Consider the following 17,500-nt stretch of genomic DNA (forward strand, 5'->3'; position numbering starts at 1 on the left):
TGCACCTAGCCAAAAAAAAGAAACCCAAATTGCTTTGTAACAATGATTTCATATTATTTTAAATAATATAATTTTGTAAGATAGTATTTCAAAAATGGTAGCCCATCATTGAATCTGTTTATTTACTTACGTAAATATACATTTATTCAGTTTTTATATTATTTTCAGTAATATTATTAACTAATATGCACATTTTATATGTTTTATATACAATATATGTTAATAATATGTTCTTGTCTTTTATTAGGTATATTATATAACTGACTTACTTTGTTTACCAAATAAAGTTATTTAACTAGATTTGCATTGTATCCATTAGACAGAAGTTAAAAAGTTATTTTATTTCATGCTTTAAGTTTAGTTAGTAAAGTCCCAAAATCATTCTGTATAAACCTGCAGATTTTGTACAAAATTTCGCATAGAAATAGCAAAAATGTCAGCAGATTCCGCCTGGCTCTGCTTATAAATGAGATTATACTGAAATAAAACACAAAGCTTATCAAATAACCTCATTTTATTATCGAGAGCTTCTTTTCATCAGTGTTACCATGACAACACAGTAGTGCTATTGCAAGCAGCAGGAACTAGTATACTACACAGAAATGTCCTTTTGGTGCGTTATTTAAGTGAACTTTGCTTTTCCGGTGAGCATAGGTGGATTCTTTATAGAGAAGTATGCATGTAAATGAGCAATTTTGACCATGACACAGCATAACTTACTTTCGGCTCATATTTTACAGCATTTTTTTCTTATTTTCAGACAAAAGTGTATACGATTAACATAGACAAAGGTGACGTATCCCCACCAATATCCACTAATTACTGAAATTAGCAAATAATTAAACTAATAATATAATCATTCATTAATTTTCCTTTGGCTTAGTCCTTTTATTTATCATTGGTCGCCACAGCAGAATGAACCACCAACTATTCCAGCATATAACAACCAATTTATTTCATCAGTTCCCCTATAGCGCATGTGTTTGGACTGTGGGGGAAACCGGAGCACCCTGAGGAAAACGGTGCCAACATGGGGAGAACATGCAAACTCCACACAGACACACCAACTGACCCTGCCGGGACTCGAACCAGCAACCTTCTTGCTCTGAGGCCACAGTGCTAACCACTGAGCCACCATGCCACCCCAGATTTCACTCATTCATTCAGTGACACACAATCCGACAATATTCACTCACATTTAGATCTGAAATATATATTTATATCTTTAAATAAATCATTTAAAAACATAGCTAATAAAATAAACATTTTTCTGACAAAATGTAATCATAAGCAATAATGTTATTGCAATACTTTAAGACTAAAATCTAGTTTAAAACTACTGATGTACTACATTGCAGTATTTTCCCAGTATCTATGACAGCCCTAGTTTCCACTCATCTAAACTGAACCTACCGTCACTGAAGGTGAAGGTCATGGTCTCGTTCCCACTGTCAGGCAGCGTTGCGTCCCTCTTCCCGTTAGTATGCTGCACCGCGTCGTGTGATTTATTGTCTTTGCTTTTGTAGCCCTTGGAGGACTTGTGGCGCGTGCTAATGCGTATGACGCCGTGCACCAGCCGACACTCGGCCTCCTGCTCCTCCAGGTTGTAATCCTGAGCAATGCTGTTGATCAGATCACTAATCTCGTTGGTTTTACGCGAAAACGACACATCAGACGTGCATTTGGCAAGCTGCTCGATCTGGTGCATTTTATAAAGTTCCAGAAGCTTCTTGGTGATCAGCGAGTCGATATCGGTGCCGCCGTCGTCTAAATCATCCAGATCCAGATCCTCCCTCGAGTAGATGCTAGTATTGCTGATCGGCCGCTGATTATCACTTTTCCCTGTAGTCCTGGTCCGTCGCGGAGGCGCCTCTGTGTTTATGGGATACTCCACCTTTTTTCCGGCGAAATAAACATCGGGATATTTGAAGCTGTCGGAGTTGGGTAACTTCCTCGGCTTGCTGGGTTCAAGATTTATACCGGATGTTGGATTTGATAATGCCATCAATCCATTAGTCTTCTTGGGTTCTGGTTCAGCTTTTAAAGAGTTGTCGGTGGAGCTTTCGTCTGGTGGTAAACAAGGTTTGCGTGACCCGTAGAGCCCACATGTGAGAATACAGCACAGCAGAGCTTTACAGTCACTCCAGCCCAGAGAAGCACATGATCCGCAGGCTTGCGTGCCCTGAGGGGAGTCTGCAGATCCGGGAATAAAGCCCAGGGTTTCTGATCCTCGTCCGTTGGCATATTGTGAATGTGATTTTCGAGGGAGTTGAGAGTCTGTGCTGCGAGGCTGCTCGCTGTAGGCGTCCTTATAGGTCTCCTGACTGGTGCTGCTGTCCTTGGAGCATGTGCGGTTTTGCCTGTAGCCGTCAGCCCGAGAACGGCTTGAGCTGTAAGGACGCGTCTTGTTATGGGTTCCTGTGCTGTGGCCAGGCATAACTCACCACATTCAGGACCTGCAGGAACAGACAAGGCATTAGTGTTGATCAGAAGTACGAAAATGTACAGTAGATTCCTTCTTAGTCGGGATGCACTGATATATTGGTCACTGATATTTATTGGCCAATATTGGATTCTGCATCCTGGCGATAATATGAATATCAATATTTGTTGATGATATGAATAGTGATATCGGATCAATTTAAAAGCTATCAGCGGGACACTTAAATCAGATAATTTCATCTTTTTTTTGGAATAAGAAATCCCCCAGAATACGTCTACAATATCTGCAAAATCCTAAAGAACAGGGGGATGGCACTCCCGGATTTTGAATTATACTACTGAGCCTGTAACTTGAGAGCTCTGACTTATTGGCAAAGTTCACATTACATTAATCATGTGCCTGATTGGGTTCAGATAGAATTATCTGCCTGCTTTCCTCCCTCACTTTCAGCTCTTCTTTTTTCACTTTTGCCGATGGGTCTAGACCAGGGGAGTCCAAAGTCGGTCCTGGAGGGCCGGTGTCCTTCTGACTTTAGTTCCAACTTGCTTCAACACACCTGCCTGGAAGTTTGTAGTATATACTAAGTAAGAGCTTGATTAGCTGCTTCAGGTGTGTTTGATTAGGGTTGGATCTAAACTCTCCAGGACACCGGCCCTCCAGGACCGAGTGTGGACACTCCTGGTCTAGACCCTCAATCGTTGGACCCAATGGTCTGGAACTCTTTTCAGATTTGTGCCCTATAGTTGCCAATAATCATAGATTTTCTCAGCTTTTAAATGACCAATCAATCTTGCTCTAGCAAAAAAAAGGCATCTTAACATTTAAAGATCTCTTTGCTGATGGCTGTTTCTTGTTGTTTACCCAATTATTTTCAGATGTCTGCAGGTATCTGCAAGAATTTTCCCTCTTTTCCTGCCCTCCCTGAACAAAATCCTATTGATCAACTTTTTCCTGATGACGCAGAACAAAGTGGAACCATTTCTGGTTTATATAGTAAGCTTACATCATTATTATCTACTTCTAGATCAACACAAAGAGACTCCTGGTAACTAGACCTTAATAATTAGTTTGACAGACGAGGAGTGGAATGAGGCTAGAATCTATAGATCCTCTATTTGTGCTAGACACAGCCTTTAAAGTCAATTTAAAGTGATACACAGACTTCATCTTTTCAAGGCCAAGACGGCAAGGATGTATTCCTCTGTTGACCCATCTGTACAAGATGCAAGTAGTCCCCTGCTACATTAGCCCATATGTTTTGGTCATGTCCCAGATTATCTGTATTTTGGTCAAATATTTTTTTATCTTACTCCAGAATATTTCGTAAGGATGATTGTGAAAATCCCTTAACTGCTGTCTTTGGTATTGTATATGAAAATAACAATTTGTCCAAAAGTAAATTGGACTGCATTGCCTTTACTTCTCTTTTGGCAAGACGCTTGATTTTAATCAACTGGAAGCAATCATTTCCCTCTTCTTTAAACAGTGGACCAATTATGTGTTGTATTTCTTTAGTTTGGAAAAAATAAGACTCAGTTTAAATGGTTCCGGGTCCAAGTTCACTGCCATGTGGAGTCCTTTCATAAATTATTTCCAAAGCCAAATGTAACCAAGTGGACAACATGATGCTGATGCTGTCAGGTTTTCCTTGTATTGTACTGATGTTGTCTTCGGTTTTTGTTTTGTCTTTGTTTATATGTACACAATGTTAAAGCACAATGTTTGTATTTATGTTGTGTTGTTAGTCAAAAAAACATGCATTCAATAATCGACATAACTATTTAAATAAATAAATAAAAAAAAAAAATTAGGATTTAGTGACAATAAAATAAAAAAAATAAAAAATAAAAATAAAAAAAAAAAGCTATCAGCGATAATATGTCTACCAATATTTATCGGCCGATACTGGATTCATTTGAAGCTAACGTCATATCGACAATAAACGAAAAGGCAGATATTGATGTATTGCTTCCCATATTTATCAGCCCATACTGGATAAGCATATCAGCGATATTATGAAAAAGGCAGATATCAATGTATTGGTCGCCGATATTCATTGGTCAATATTGGATTAATTTAAAGCGAATGCCATATCATATAATATGAAAAAAGCTGATCACAATGCATCGTCTACCAGTATTTACTGGCTGATATTGGATTCATTTAAAGCTAACAGCACATCAGCAATAATATAACAAAGCAGATATTAATGTATTGATGTGTAATATTTACTGTAATATTTATTTATTTGTAATATTGATATTGGATTTACTTTTTAAATTGCATATAGTATGAAATTTGAGGCAGATACTGATGTACCGGTTACTAATATTTATTGGCTTTGTTGGATTTGTTTAAAGATATCAGCATATGTCGGCGCCAGTGGTGTAGTGGTTAGTGCGTCGACACATGCACTCCGGTGCTCATGGCGACCAGAGTTCAATTCCGCCTCGCGGTCCTATGCCGATCCTTCCCCTCTCTCTGCTCCCCATGCTTTCCTGTCAGTTCTCTCTACTTTCCTATCCAATAAAGGTGAAAACCCTGAAAAATAATTATAAAAAAATAATAAAAAAAGATATCAGCATATTAGATGATAATATGAAAAAGGCAGATAGTGATGTATTGGTTATCACTATATATCGGCCGATATTGGATTAATTTGAAACATTCAGCAAACCACCAATAATATTAAGAACCCAGATGGTAATCTGTCGGTTACCAATAATTATCAGTTGGTTTTGGATTCATTTGAAGTTGCATATCTATATGATAATGTAAAAAAGATAAAGATGTATCGATATTTATCGGCCGATATTGGATTAATTTAATGCTACCTGCAATAATAGGCAAAGGGCAGATATCGATGCATCATCTACTAATATTTATGATACTGGATTTACTTATTAATCCCAGATAGCAATAATTTAAAGGCAGATATTGATGCACAGGTCATTGATATTTATTGGCCAAAAATGGATTCGTTTAAAGATATCGGCTTATTAGACAGACAGTGAAAAAGGCAGATAGTGATGAATCGGTTACCAATGCTTATCAGCTGATTTTTTGGATTTGGATTTTTTGGATCGGACTTTTGGATTAATTTGAAGTTGTCTTAATATGAAAAAGACAGGTAAAGATGTATATGCCACCAATATTTATCCGATATTGGATTAATTTAAAGCTAATAGCACATTTGCAATAACAAAATAGGCAGATACCAATGTTTAATAACTACATGGAGGAAATGAGATGAATGTCTTTTGAATAATTGGATAATCATTAAATATTCGCAAAACACTAAATATAACCTTTGCGTCAGAAAAATCTCAAGCGCCAGCAAAAAACTGTTTAGTTAATCTGGACTAAAATGTTTTTGAGAATTAAGTTTTATGCGACTGATAAAAAAAAAAAACAAACGTTAGCAGTGCACCCTGACTTTTCTTTGGCATATTTTGCATTGCAGATGCATATAGAGATATGCTGAGCACTTGCTAAATGTTGCATGCATACTTCAAATATAGGATTATTTTGCATTTAGGTTATGAAACACAAAATAAAAAATAAAAATTCAAAACAAACGTTAATGGTTAAAACCTAAAGCAAAAAAAAAGATGTCCGTCAGTTCTGACACAAGACCAAACAGCACTTGCTAATCTGTAAATCAGATAAAATATTTGTGAAACAGGCTATTGTTGTTATACTTCCAAGGAATGTTTAAAACAGAAAAATAACACAAAAATAACAACATTACTGCAAAGAAATCTAATGATATTTAAAAAATAAGGGGTTTGCAAACATTAAAGCAATAGTCTTTTTAGTCTTTATGTCCAAATGGGTCCAGTTTCATTTTTCTGACCGAATATTCTGACTATTTTTAATTTCATTAAAATGTCTAACATGTTATGACTAAAAATCCTGCCAGGCATATTTACAACAGGAATCTATTTACTTTAAATACTCTATATATTAGATTGTATACATTTATCATCAAGGAGGTTTTTAATAACTTTAAACTGAATCTTAATATAATAATAATAATAATAATAATAATGATAGGTAAAGATTGCATCCAAAATATAAGTTTGTTTAGACATAAAAAGTGTGTGTGTATTATATGTATTTATTATGTACAGTACGTATATATAAGATATAAATTAAAACATAACTATACAAACATTGTTTGTTGCATATATATTAAAATATAGACATTTTCATATACAAATATATGCATGCATGCATGTATATATGTATATATATATATATATATATATATATATATATATATATATATATATATATATATATATATATATATATATATATATATATATATGTGTATATATATGTATATATATATATATATATATATATATATGTATATATATATATGTATATATATATATGTATATATATACGTATATGTATATATATATGTATATACATACATACATAATATATGTGTGTACTGTGTATATGTATTATGTAAAAAACCTTTATTTTGTATGCAAATAATTGCGATAAATTTTTGCTCACCCCTAAATAACGCATTTTATTTATGATGCGCTTTTCTTAAACTAGATGATCACTCATTTATAAACAAGTACAGGTCAGAATAAAGTAAATGTTCTGCCGTTTTATTTTAACAAACTTTACTTGAAACCTTAAGACAGTCATCTAATTTGATTTTATGCATATTAAATTTAATTTGATGCAAGCACCAAAACAGGACGTAACAAAACCTTGACCAAAATTACAGATAAACAACGTCTGAAATTCCTCATTCTGTGTTTATTGCACAATAACTTCCTCAACCCTGGAGATACGAATGCACAACAACAATGCTGAAGTCAAATAGTTAAATAGTTTATCATCAAATTCCCACAATATACTAGCTGTTGGATGCATCAAACTATCCTGTGATGGACTACTTCCCTTTAAACTGTATTGTATTGTATTATAATAATATAATAATATATAATAAAATTAAAGAAGTTCACTAATAAATTCTACATACCATTTATAAACGTTAAACATACATTAAAGTGGATGAAAAACACTGAAAAAGAGAGACTGGATGACTTATTTTGTAATGGTAATCAAGAGGATCTGGTAGAATTTATCTTTATTTTATTTAATTCATTCATTTTCATTCGGCTCAGTCTCTTTTATCAGGGGTCGCCACAGCAGAATGAACCGCTACCTATTTTAGCATATGTTTTACGCAGAAGATGCCCTTCCAGCCGCAACCCAGTACTGGAAAACACCCATACACACTCATTCACACAGATACACTACGGCCGATTGTTGTTGTTGATTGCATGTGCGGAAGAAACCCACGCCAACACGGGGAGTACATGCAAACTCCACACAGAAACGCCAACTGACCCAGCCGGGACTTGAACCAGCAACCTTCTTGCTGCGAGGCCACTGTGCTAACCACTGAGCCACCCAATTTGGTTGTTTTACATTAAAGGATGTTGTGAATTGGGTATGCTAAAATTGTCCGTAGTGTATGTGTGTGAATGAGTGTGTATGGGTGTTTCCCAGTGATGGGTTGCAGCTGAAAGGGCATCCGCTGCGTAAAACATGCGCTGGATAAGTTGATGGTTCATTCCGCTGTGGCGGTTAATAAAGGGACTAAGCCGAAAAGAAAATGAATGAATATTCTAGCCGAAATAAAACAAATAAGACTTTCTCCAGAAGAAAAAATATTATCAGACCTAAAATTTCCTTGCTTTTAAAAAAAGGGGAAAAAAATTCTATTATTCTATAATTCTTTATATACATATATATTCTATATATACACATGTATATACACGCACGCACGCACGCACGCACACACGCACACACACACACACACTTATGTGATGCACTTGAAATAAGTATATTCTCGATCTGCCCTCAGGGCACACACCTAGCAGAGCTACTGTGGGATCTTCAGGAAATTCATAATAGAAGAGCATCAAATCCCTCTTTCCACAAATCTTTATTTTTAAATAAAAATACCATTCGTTTTCTGCTTAATCGTGTAAATCATGAAGATATTATAGCGTGTGTTTCCATTAAAGTAAGAAATGTTCATATATTAATATATTACTGTAAAATAGACAAACCCAACATTGGGCCAGATTTCTATTTAAATTAAAATACTTTTTTTAACCCAGCTCGTAGTTTGTCTATATTTGACCTAGTTTGAGTTAAGACAACCCAGCAATGTTTTTAACTGTGTATCATTAAATTTGCACCATTATACCTTTGGGTATTAGAGTGCTTAATGAAAACAAGGTGGACGCTTGGGGAAATTTTAAACTTGGTATTTGTAAAAATGAAATAGAAACAGAAGACTTGAATGAATATGAATATAATGAATATAATTAGAGCATTTTGGGCAGCATCGATGTCTGCAGGTTGCATATAAATGGTTTGATGTAAATATATCTCTTTATGCTGATTGCTGCATAATTTTTGTACTTTTTAATTTAGTTTTATTTTTGATCCATTAATTTTTTTGGTATCGTGTATCGATGCATACATGTGAATACTGCAACAATTCAATCTTGGTATTGTTATGCAAGAATATTAAATCAACCTTTTCTGATGCATTATAATGGACACCGGACACCTTTTGTACACTAAAAAAAATGCTGTGTTGTTGTAAGCCAAAATTGGGTCAAATATGGACCAACCCAGAGCATGTGTGTCGACATGAGTTGTGCTCCAGAAGGCATTTAAAGCATGTGAACAGAGTTGATCTGCATGAAGATAAACTGTTGTTTATCTTGGTTGTTTATTTATGCAGGCCTGGAAGAAGTGAACATGCTTCTGAGCCGTGGTCGCTATATGAGCATTACACATGACATATAAACAAACATTAATGCGCAGCTCTTGCATAACATGAATAAATATAGAGATTTAGTTTACTTTCTTTTTGTTTATTTTAACCTATTCATTAGATATTTTATTTTATTTATTTATTTATTTAATCTTTAATCTATCCATCGATCACTTCATTCATTTTAATTTTATTAATTTATTTATTCACTCAAATTGTATTTTATTTATTCATCTATATTTAATTTTTAGTTTAATATTGTTTAGTTGTTTATTTATCTATATTTCATACATTCATTCTTTTCAATTTAATTATTTTATTCATTCATTCAAACTTTATTTATCCATCCATCCATCCATCCATCCGTCTGTCCATTGATCCATCCATCCGTCCATCCATCCATCCATCTAAATTGTATTTATTTATTAATTAATTTAGTCATATTTATTTATTCATATATATTAATTAACTCATGTTTTTTATCTATTTATTCATTTATTTTATTTAATCTATTCATTTAAATTTTATTTGTTCATTTATTTATTTTTATTTATGACATTTTTTTATTCATTCATTCATTTATTGTTCATTTATTTATTTCAATTTTATTTATTTATTAATTTATTTATTTTTATTTATTTATTTTAATTAATTAACTGAGTTATTAATATTTGGATAATATACAAAAACTACAAAACTTGAGAAATATATAATGAAGATCCTCCACAGATTTATTTATTTATTCATTTAACCGATTTATTTATTCACTCATTCATTCAAATTGTATTCATTTAATTAATTAATTTATTTATTTATTTATTTATTTCATTTTCTTTTCAGCTTAGTCCGTTAATTAATCTGGGAATGATCCGCCAACTTATCCAGCATATGTTTCACGCAGCGGATGCCCATCCAGCTGCAACCCATCTCTGGGAAACATACGAACTCATTCACTCACGCATGCACGCACGCAACGGCCAGTTTTAGCCTACCCAATTCACCTATACCACATATCTTTGTACTGTGGTGGAAACCGGGGCACCTGGAGAAAACCCACGCCAACACGGGGAGAAAATGCAAACTCCACACAGAAATGCCAACTGACCCAACCGAGGCTCAAACCAGCAACTTTCTTGCTGTGAGGTGAACATGCTACCCACTGTGCCATCGCGTCACCCCTTTAATTTATTAATTAAATTATTTATGTATTTATTTATCTATTCATATATTTATTTAAGTAAAATTTTGTAAAACATGTCTTTATTGGGTATTTTTTTTCAAGGTTTTACAATAATTCAAACCCCAATAGCCAAAACTTACCCCCGACTGGCTTAGGAAAAAAATCTAAATTAAATAATAATCCTTATTAAAGAACAATAAATAATAATAATGTTATTATTATTAAAACAAATGAATGAATTAATTAATTAATTAATAAAAAAGAATTCTGATCAAGCACCAATTCACATTCCAAAGCTTCTTCAATATCTCCATTTTTCACGTTTTTTTTTTTTTCAAGTTTTTTCTGAGAGGTCTAAAACACCTCCCAGATATCACAAAATTCAGAGGATTTGTTCCTTATTATATATGTGAGCTTTTCAGAGCCAAACATGTTATTAGGTTTCTCAACCAAAGTCCAATGGAGGAGCGATTAACATTTTTCCAACATAAAGCAATACAACGCCTTGCTTGTATTAAACATAAATCAATCAGTTTTCTTTCTTTAGTAGATGAAGCACAACTGTCTTCATGCATATTCAATATACATAATCCAGGACATAAAGGAATTGGAACGGAAATAAATTGTGAAATACATCGAGTCGCCTCCACCCAAAATTTTTGTAGGTCCTCACACTCCCACACACAATGAAAAAATGTACCTTGTCTCTTATTGCACTTAAAACCAAGATCAGGGATATTAGTGTTGAATTTATTAAATCTTACAGGAGTAATGCAAGTTCTCATTACCCAATTATATTGTAGCAATCTCAATGGGGAACTCGGTGTTTTTGTTTGTGCATTCAAACTAACTATATTCCAGTCCTCTACCGGGAAATCCATTTTTGTGTCTTGGATTTATGCTAGTCTTTTATTTTCAGCATTTTCTTTATGATTTTCTCTTAATATGTTATATAATTATCTAATTCGTCCTCTGATGGAACGGTCATGTTCTGTAAGAGTTTGCAATAACAACCTTGCGGGGAGCTGTGTTGACTTTTTTAAATGTGTAAAAATAAAACTTCTTAGTTGTACATATTTAAAAAAGTGTTTTTGATGTATATTAAATTTTAACATTTTTAAATGACAATAACATATTGTCTTCGTACAAATCTTTTAATATTATTATACCCTTATTCATCCACATTAATTTTTATTAATTTTAATTAATGAATTTAGTTATTAATATTAGGGTAATATAAAAAAACTACAGAAATTAAATATATAAAAAAAGATCCTCCTTGTATTTATTTAACCTAGTTATTTATTTAATCATTCAATCAATTTTTATTTATTTATTTATTTAATTTATTTATTTTATCTATTCGTTTAAATTGCATTGTTATTTGTTTATTTGTTTATTTACACATTTTTTCATTCATTAATTGTTCTTTTATTTATGTTATTTATTTATTTATTCATTAATTCATTCAAATTTTATTTATTTAATTTCATTTATTTATTTTATCTATTTATTTATTTATTTAAATTAATCCTTTAAATTGAATTTTATTTATACAATTATGTATTTATTTATTTATTCATTCAATATTTATTTCAATAAATTGTATTATTAATTGTTTATTTATACATTTTTTCATTCATTTATTGTTCATTTAATTATTTCTTTATTAATTAATTCAGTTTTTTTATTAAATAATATTATTAATTGTTTATTTATTTGTTATACAATTTTTCATTCATTTATTGATCATTTATTTATTTATTTAGTTAGTTATTTTTATTCATTTTAATTTAATTTATTAATTTAGTTATTAATATTTGGGTAATATACAAAAACTACAAAAATTAAATATATTAAAAAGATCCTCCGCGTATTTATTTATTTAATAATTCATTCATTCATTCATTCAATTTTAATACATTTAATTATTTATTTAATTCATTAATTTAAATCATACTATTATTTGTTTATTTATTTATTTACACAATTTTTCATTCATTAATTTATTGTCCATTTCTTTATTCATTTTAATTAATTAATTTTGTTATTTATGTTTGGGTAACAAACAAAAACTCCAGAAATTAACAAACATATAAAGAAGCTCCTCAAGCACGTTTTGCTGGTGCACACAGCATTAAACAGAAAGCTAGTGTTCTTTGGTGTGCAGGAATTACTCGATCGTCAAGTCATTCACTTTTACACGTGCGTTTAAACACCCTCCCTTCCCTTCTGACTTTAGCTCCGCTGAGGCCGTGTTTGTCTAGAATGATGTCTTTTCCACGAATCAGATCCGGTGAATTCTCAGTAAGCAACAAGTCAACCAAAAATATGCATGCCGGATAGACATGATAAACGCAGTCTCTCTGCATCACACTTGACAAGACATTCTTGTGGACGATAATTTAAGCATGTAAAAAGGAAATACCCAGGTAACAATCGAAATCTGCTCTTTTGTTTCTGTTCATTATTAGTCAAGTCAAAGGACTGTCAGATGCATGTATTAGGGCAACGTTTGCATTTATAATCTAAATGCATTATTTTAAAATGCTTTAGTTGTGGAGGACTTAAATATGTGCTGGTTTATTCAGTAACAATAAATAAATGCATAAATAAATAAAATGCAATACTTATTGACTTAACATTAAGTTAACATTAACACAGCATACGAACCAGCAGACTTTTTAGCATAAGATTACACAACGCAACATAACACAATGCATTTTAGTATAGCGCAGTGCTCTAAAAAAGCCTGGTTTGGGTCAAATATGGACAAACCGCTGGGTTAATTTTTTCTTTAACAAAAAATAAATAAATAAATTTGCCTTTATTATCAAAATGTGTTATATTAAATAGCTTTTAGATGACTCAAAATGTGCTTTGTTCTGTGAAAACATTGCAATAAAATGCTCTATTTATTGACAACATTATATCAACATTCTGATTTTTTTGACTAACAGCATCTCTGTTTAATGTTTATCGTCTTTTTTATTTTTTTATATTTATTTATTTTGCGTTGTACGCATGTACACTGGAAGCTTCTGTCGCCGAAACAAATTCCTTGTGTGTGAGAAGCACATTTGGCAATAAAACTGATTCGGATTTACATACAAACACGCAGACTTTGAGTGCTCTAAAACTAAAGTAAAGCATTTTAATATAATGCATTGCTCTATAAAAGAGTTGTGTTAATCCAACATTGGGTCAAATATGGATAAACCGCTGGGTACATTTTTGAAATTACACATATATACATACACACATACATACATACACACACATACATACATACATACACACACACACACACACACACATATATACACACACACACATGCATACATACATACATATATACACACACACACACACACACACACACACACACACACACACACACACACACACACACACACACACACACACACACACATATATATATATACACACACACATACACACACACACACATACATGCATACACACATACATACGTGTATATAATATTGTTTATAGTTTTTCTAAACAATATTTAACAGAAATATGGCTGTAATCCTATAAATAAAACACCCATTGCAAACTTCTCAAATACATACAAACAAATATATATATATATATATATATATATATATATATATATATATATATATATATATATATATATATATATATATATATATATATATATATATATATATATATATATATATATATATATATATACAAAATAAAAAGCTGGGTTATTTCAATCTAAATTGGTTCAAATATGTACAAACGCAATCATTCTGTCAACTTTGATCCAATAAATTGAATTTTAAAACATTAACCCAGCACTCGATTTTGTCCATATTTGACCCAGTGTTGAGTTTACACATCCCTGCACTTTTTAGAGTGTATAATCATAATGCATTATTTCAAAATGCATTGCAATGCTTGGACTACTTGGATCGGTGTAGTTAGGGTTTGTTCTGCCGGTAACAATAAATAAATGCACAGATAAATAAAATGCTCTATTTATTGACTTAACATTAAGTTTACATGTAAACGAGCAGATTTTGAGTGCTGGAAGACTAAAGTAAAGCATTTTAGATGAATGCATTGCTCCAACATTGGGTGTTAATCCAACATTGGGTGAAATATGGACTATTTTTTTATTTATAAACAGTTAACAGAATTACGTATGGCTGTAATCCTAGAAATAAAACATCTATTGCAAACTTTTCAAAAAATAAATGAAATAAAACAAAAAGAGCTGGGTGATTCCAATCCAAATTGGGTCAGATATGTACAAACACAAATCGTTGGGTCAACTTTGATCCTTTCACGAAAATGAAACGAAAGTTAATCCAGCTGTTAGTTTTCTCCATATTTGACTTATTTGTCAAACTAAAGTCAGACAACAGGTTTGGAGTAAATAAATGAATAAATGTTGGGCCATTTCAAACCAAACTGGGCCAAATATGGATAAACCCTACAGTTGGACAAAAAAACTGACCCAAATCCAGTGGTTTGTTCATGCTTGACTTGAAAGATTATTGTAAAAGCTATGGACTATTTCATATTTATAAACAATATTTAACAGAACTATGCATGTCTGTAAGCTTTAAAAAAGCAAGAGGCATGCACCAGATCTCTCTCTCTAAAATAATGCTGGGTTATTTCAACCCAAATGGCAATAGTAAAACATGGACAAACTTAAACTATGGGTTAAAGTCTTTCCTATAAATTTAATTCCAAATCATAACTTCTTTGCTTCTGTAGAGATTTGACAAACAAAATGCTAGTTTATTTGAACCCGAATCAAGTAAAATACTGACCCAAATTGTGGGTTAAAGCTGGTTTTAGACTTAATTCCGAAAATTAACATGTCAGTACCAATTTGACCCAGTGTTGGGTTAAAACAACCCAGCATTTTTACTTTAGTCGTAGAAAACATCGTTTGCTATGTACGCTATGCCTTTAACTAACAAAAAAATATTTTTTGACTTTGTCCACATTTGACCCAATCTTGTGTACAATCATAATGCATTCTTTTAAAATGCTTTACTTTAGTCTAAGATCAGTGTTTCTCAACCACATTCCTGGAGGACCACCAACACTGCATGTTTTGGATGCCTCCTTTGTCTATTACCCCTATTTCAGGTCATTCAGTCTCTGCTAATGATGATCTGAATCAGGTGTGTTTGCTTAAAGAGACATAGAAAATGCTGGTGGTCCTCCAGGAATGTGGTTGAGAAACACTGTCTTAAATGACTCAAAGTGTGCTGGTTTGTATGTTATGCATATAATAAACAAAACAAAAATTACTGTTTATCAACTACTAAGTGTGCTGACCTGTATGTTGGGCTTTAAACTAATATATATTTGACCCATATCCATATTTGACCCAGGTTGGGTTAACACATTGGGTTAACTAAACCTATCCTTCTTTAGAGTGTTTAATCATAATGCATTGTTTTAGTATGCTTTACATTAGTCTCAGAGGACTCGAAGTGTGCTCGTTAGTGTGCTTATTTTAATATTTATCAAATATTTAATACTTATAAACAATATTTCACAGAAATAGAAAACCAATGGATGGCAAAATGCACCAGGGTCTCTTCAGACGGAATATTTCAAGCTAAACTATGTCACATTCGGACCCAGACTATGGGTTAAAGTTTGTCTTACAAGTTTAATTCCAAAAATGAATCCGTCAGTTGGTCTTTCTCTACGTTTAACCCACAGTTATACTGAAATGACCCAGTATATTTATTATAATTGTGTCGTTTGTCTGATTAATTCAGATGGCAGACAAATTATTATTATTGTTGGGTTATTTCAACCTAAATTATTTCAAATTCGGACCCAAACTATGGGTTAAAGTTGGTCTTACATCTTTAATTACAAAAATGAATCCGTCAGTTGGTCTTTCTCCAGGTTTAACCCACAGTTAGACTGAAATGACCCAGTATATTTATCATAATTGTGTTGTTTGTCTAATTCAGATGGCAGACAAATTATTATTATTGTTGTTGTTGTTGGGTTATTCAACCTAATTATGTCAAATTCAGGACCCAAACTATGGGTTAAAGTTGGTCTTACAAGTTTAATTCCAACAATTAATCCGTCAGTTGGTCTTTCAACACGTTTAACCCACAATTAGATTGAAATGACCCAGTACATTTATTATAATTGTGTCGTTTGTATGATTAATTCAAATGGAAGACAAATTATTATTATTGTTGGGTTATTTCAACCTAAATTATGTCAAATTCGAACCCAAACTTTAGGTAAAAAAAGTTGGTTTTATAAGCTTAATTCCAAAAATTAACCCAGTGATTCATTTTGTCCATATTTGTTTGAATGTTGGGTTAAAATTTGACCTAATGCTTGGTATAATCACAATGCATTATATTAAAATGCTTTACTTTAGTCTTAGAGGACTCAATGTGTGCTGGTTTGTATGTTATGCATATAATAAACAAATAAACAAACAAAAACAATCACTGTTTATCAACTACTTAATGTAAATAACCAATATTTCACAGAAACAACAATACTTGATAACCCATTTACACTCATCTCAAAAGAGAAACTGCACCAGGGCCTCTTCAGTCAAAAACATATGCTGGGTTATATCAAGCCAAATTATGTCAAATACAGACTCAAACTATGGGTTAAAGTTTGTCTTATAAATTTTAATTCCAAAGATTAAAGCAGCAGTTCCTTTTGTCAATATTTTACATGATGTTGGGTATAATCATTGGGTCAAACTACAAAATTCACAATTTATCGACCATTTAATATTTATACATAATATTTAACAGAAATATGCATGTCTGTGATCTTTTTAAAACCCATGTACACCTACTGCAAACACCAAACTACAAAAAGCTGGGTTATTTCAACCCAAATCATGTCAATTACAGACCCAAACTATGGGTTAAAGTTGGTCTTATAAATTTAATTCCAAAAATTAAAGTGGTTCATTTAGTCCATATTTGACCCAATGTTGGGTATAATCATTGGATTAAACTACAAAATTCACAGTTCATCGAGCATT

At 32.1% G+C, this 17,500-nt stretch overlaps 1 protein-coding gene across 1 annotated transcript in view; it reads right to left on the reverse strand.

Moving 5' to 3' along the window:
* The window catches only part of kdf1a (keratinocyte differentiation factor 1a), a 28,653-nt gene that overhangs the window by 9,551 nt on the left and 1,602 nt on the right, over positions 1–17,500 (reverse strand). Inside the window, exon 2 of the mRNA XM_056475344.1 lies at positions 1,414–2,456. Coding sequence (XP_056331319.1) covers positions 1,414–2,437 — 1,024 coding nt within the window. The 5' untranslated portion in view covers positions 2,438–2,456. The remainder of the gene's footprint in view (positions 1–1,413; positions 2,457–17,500) is intronic.

Source organism: Danio aesculapii, chromosome 16, assembly GCF_903798145.1.
Source record: "Danio aesculapii chromosome 16, fDanAes4.1, whole genome shotgun sequence".
Classification (NCBI taxonomy): domain Eukaryota; kingdom Metazoa; phylum Chordata; class Actinopteri; order Cypriniformes; family Danionidae; genus Danio; species Danio aesculapii.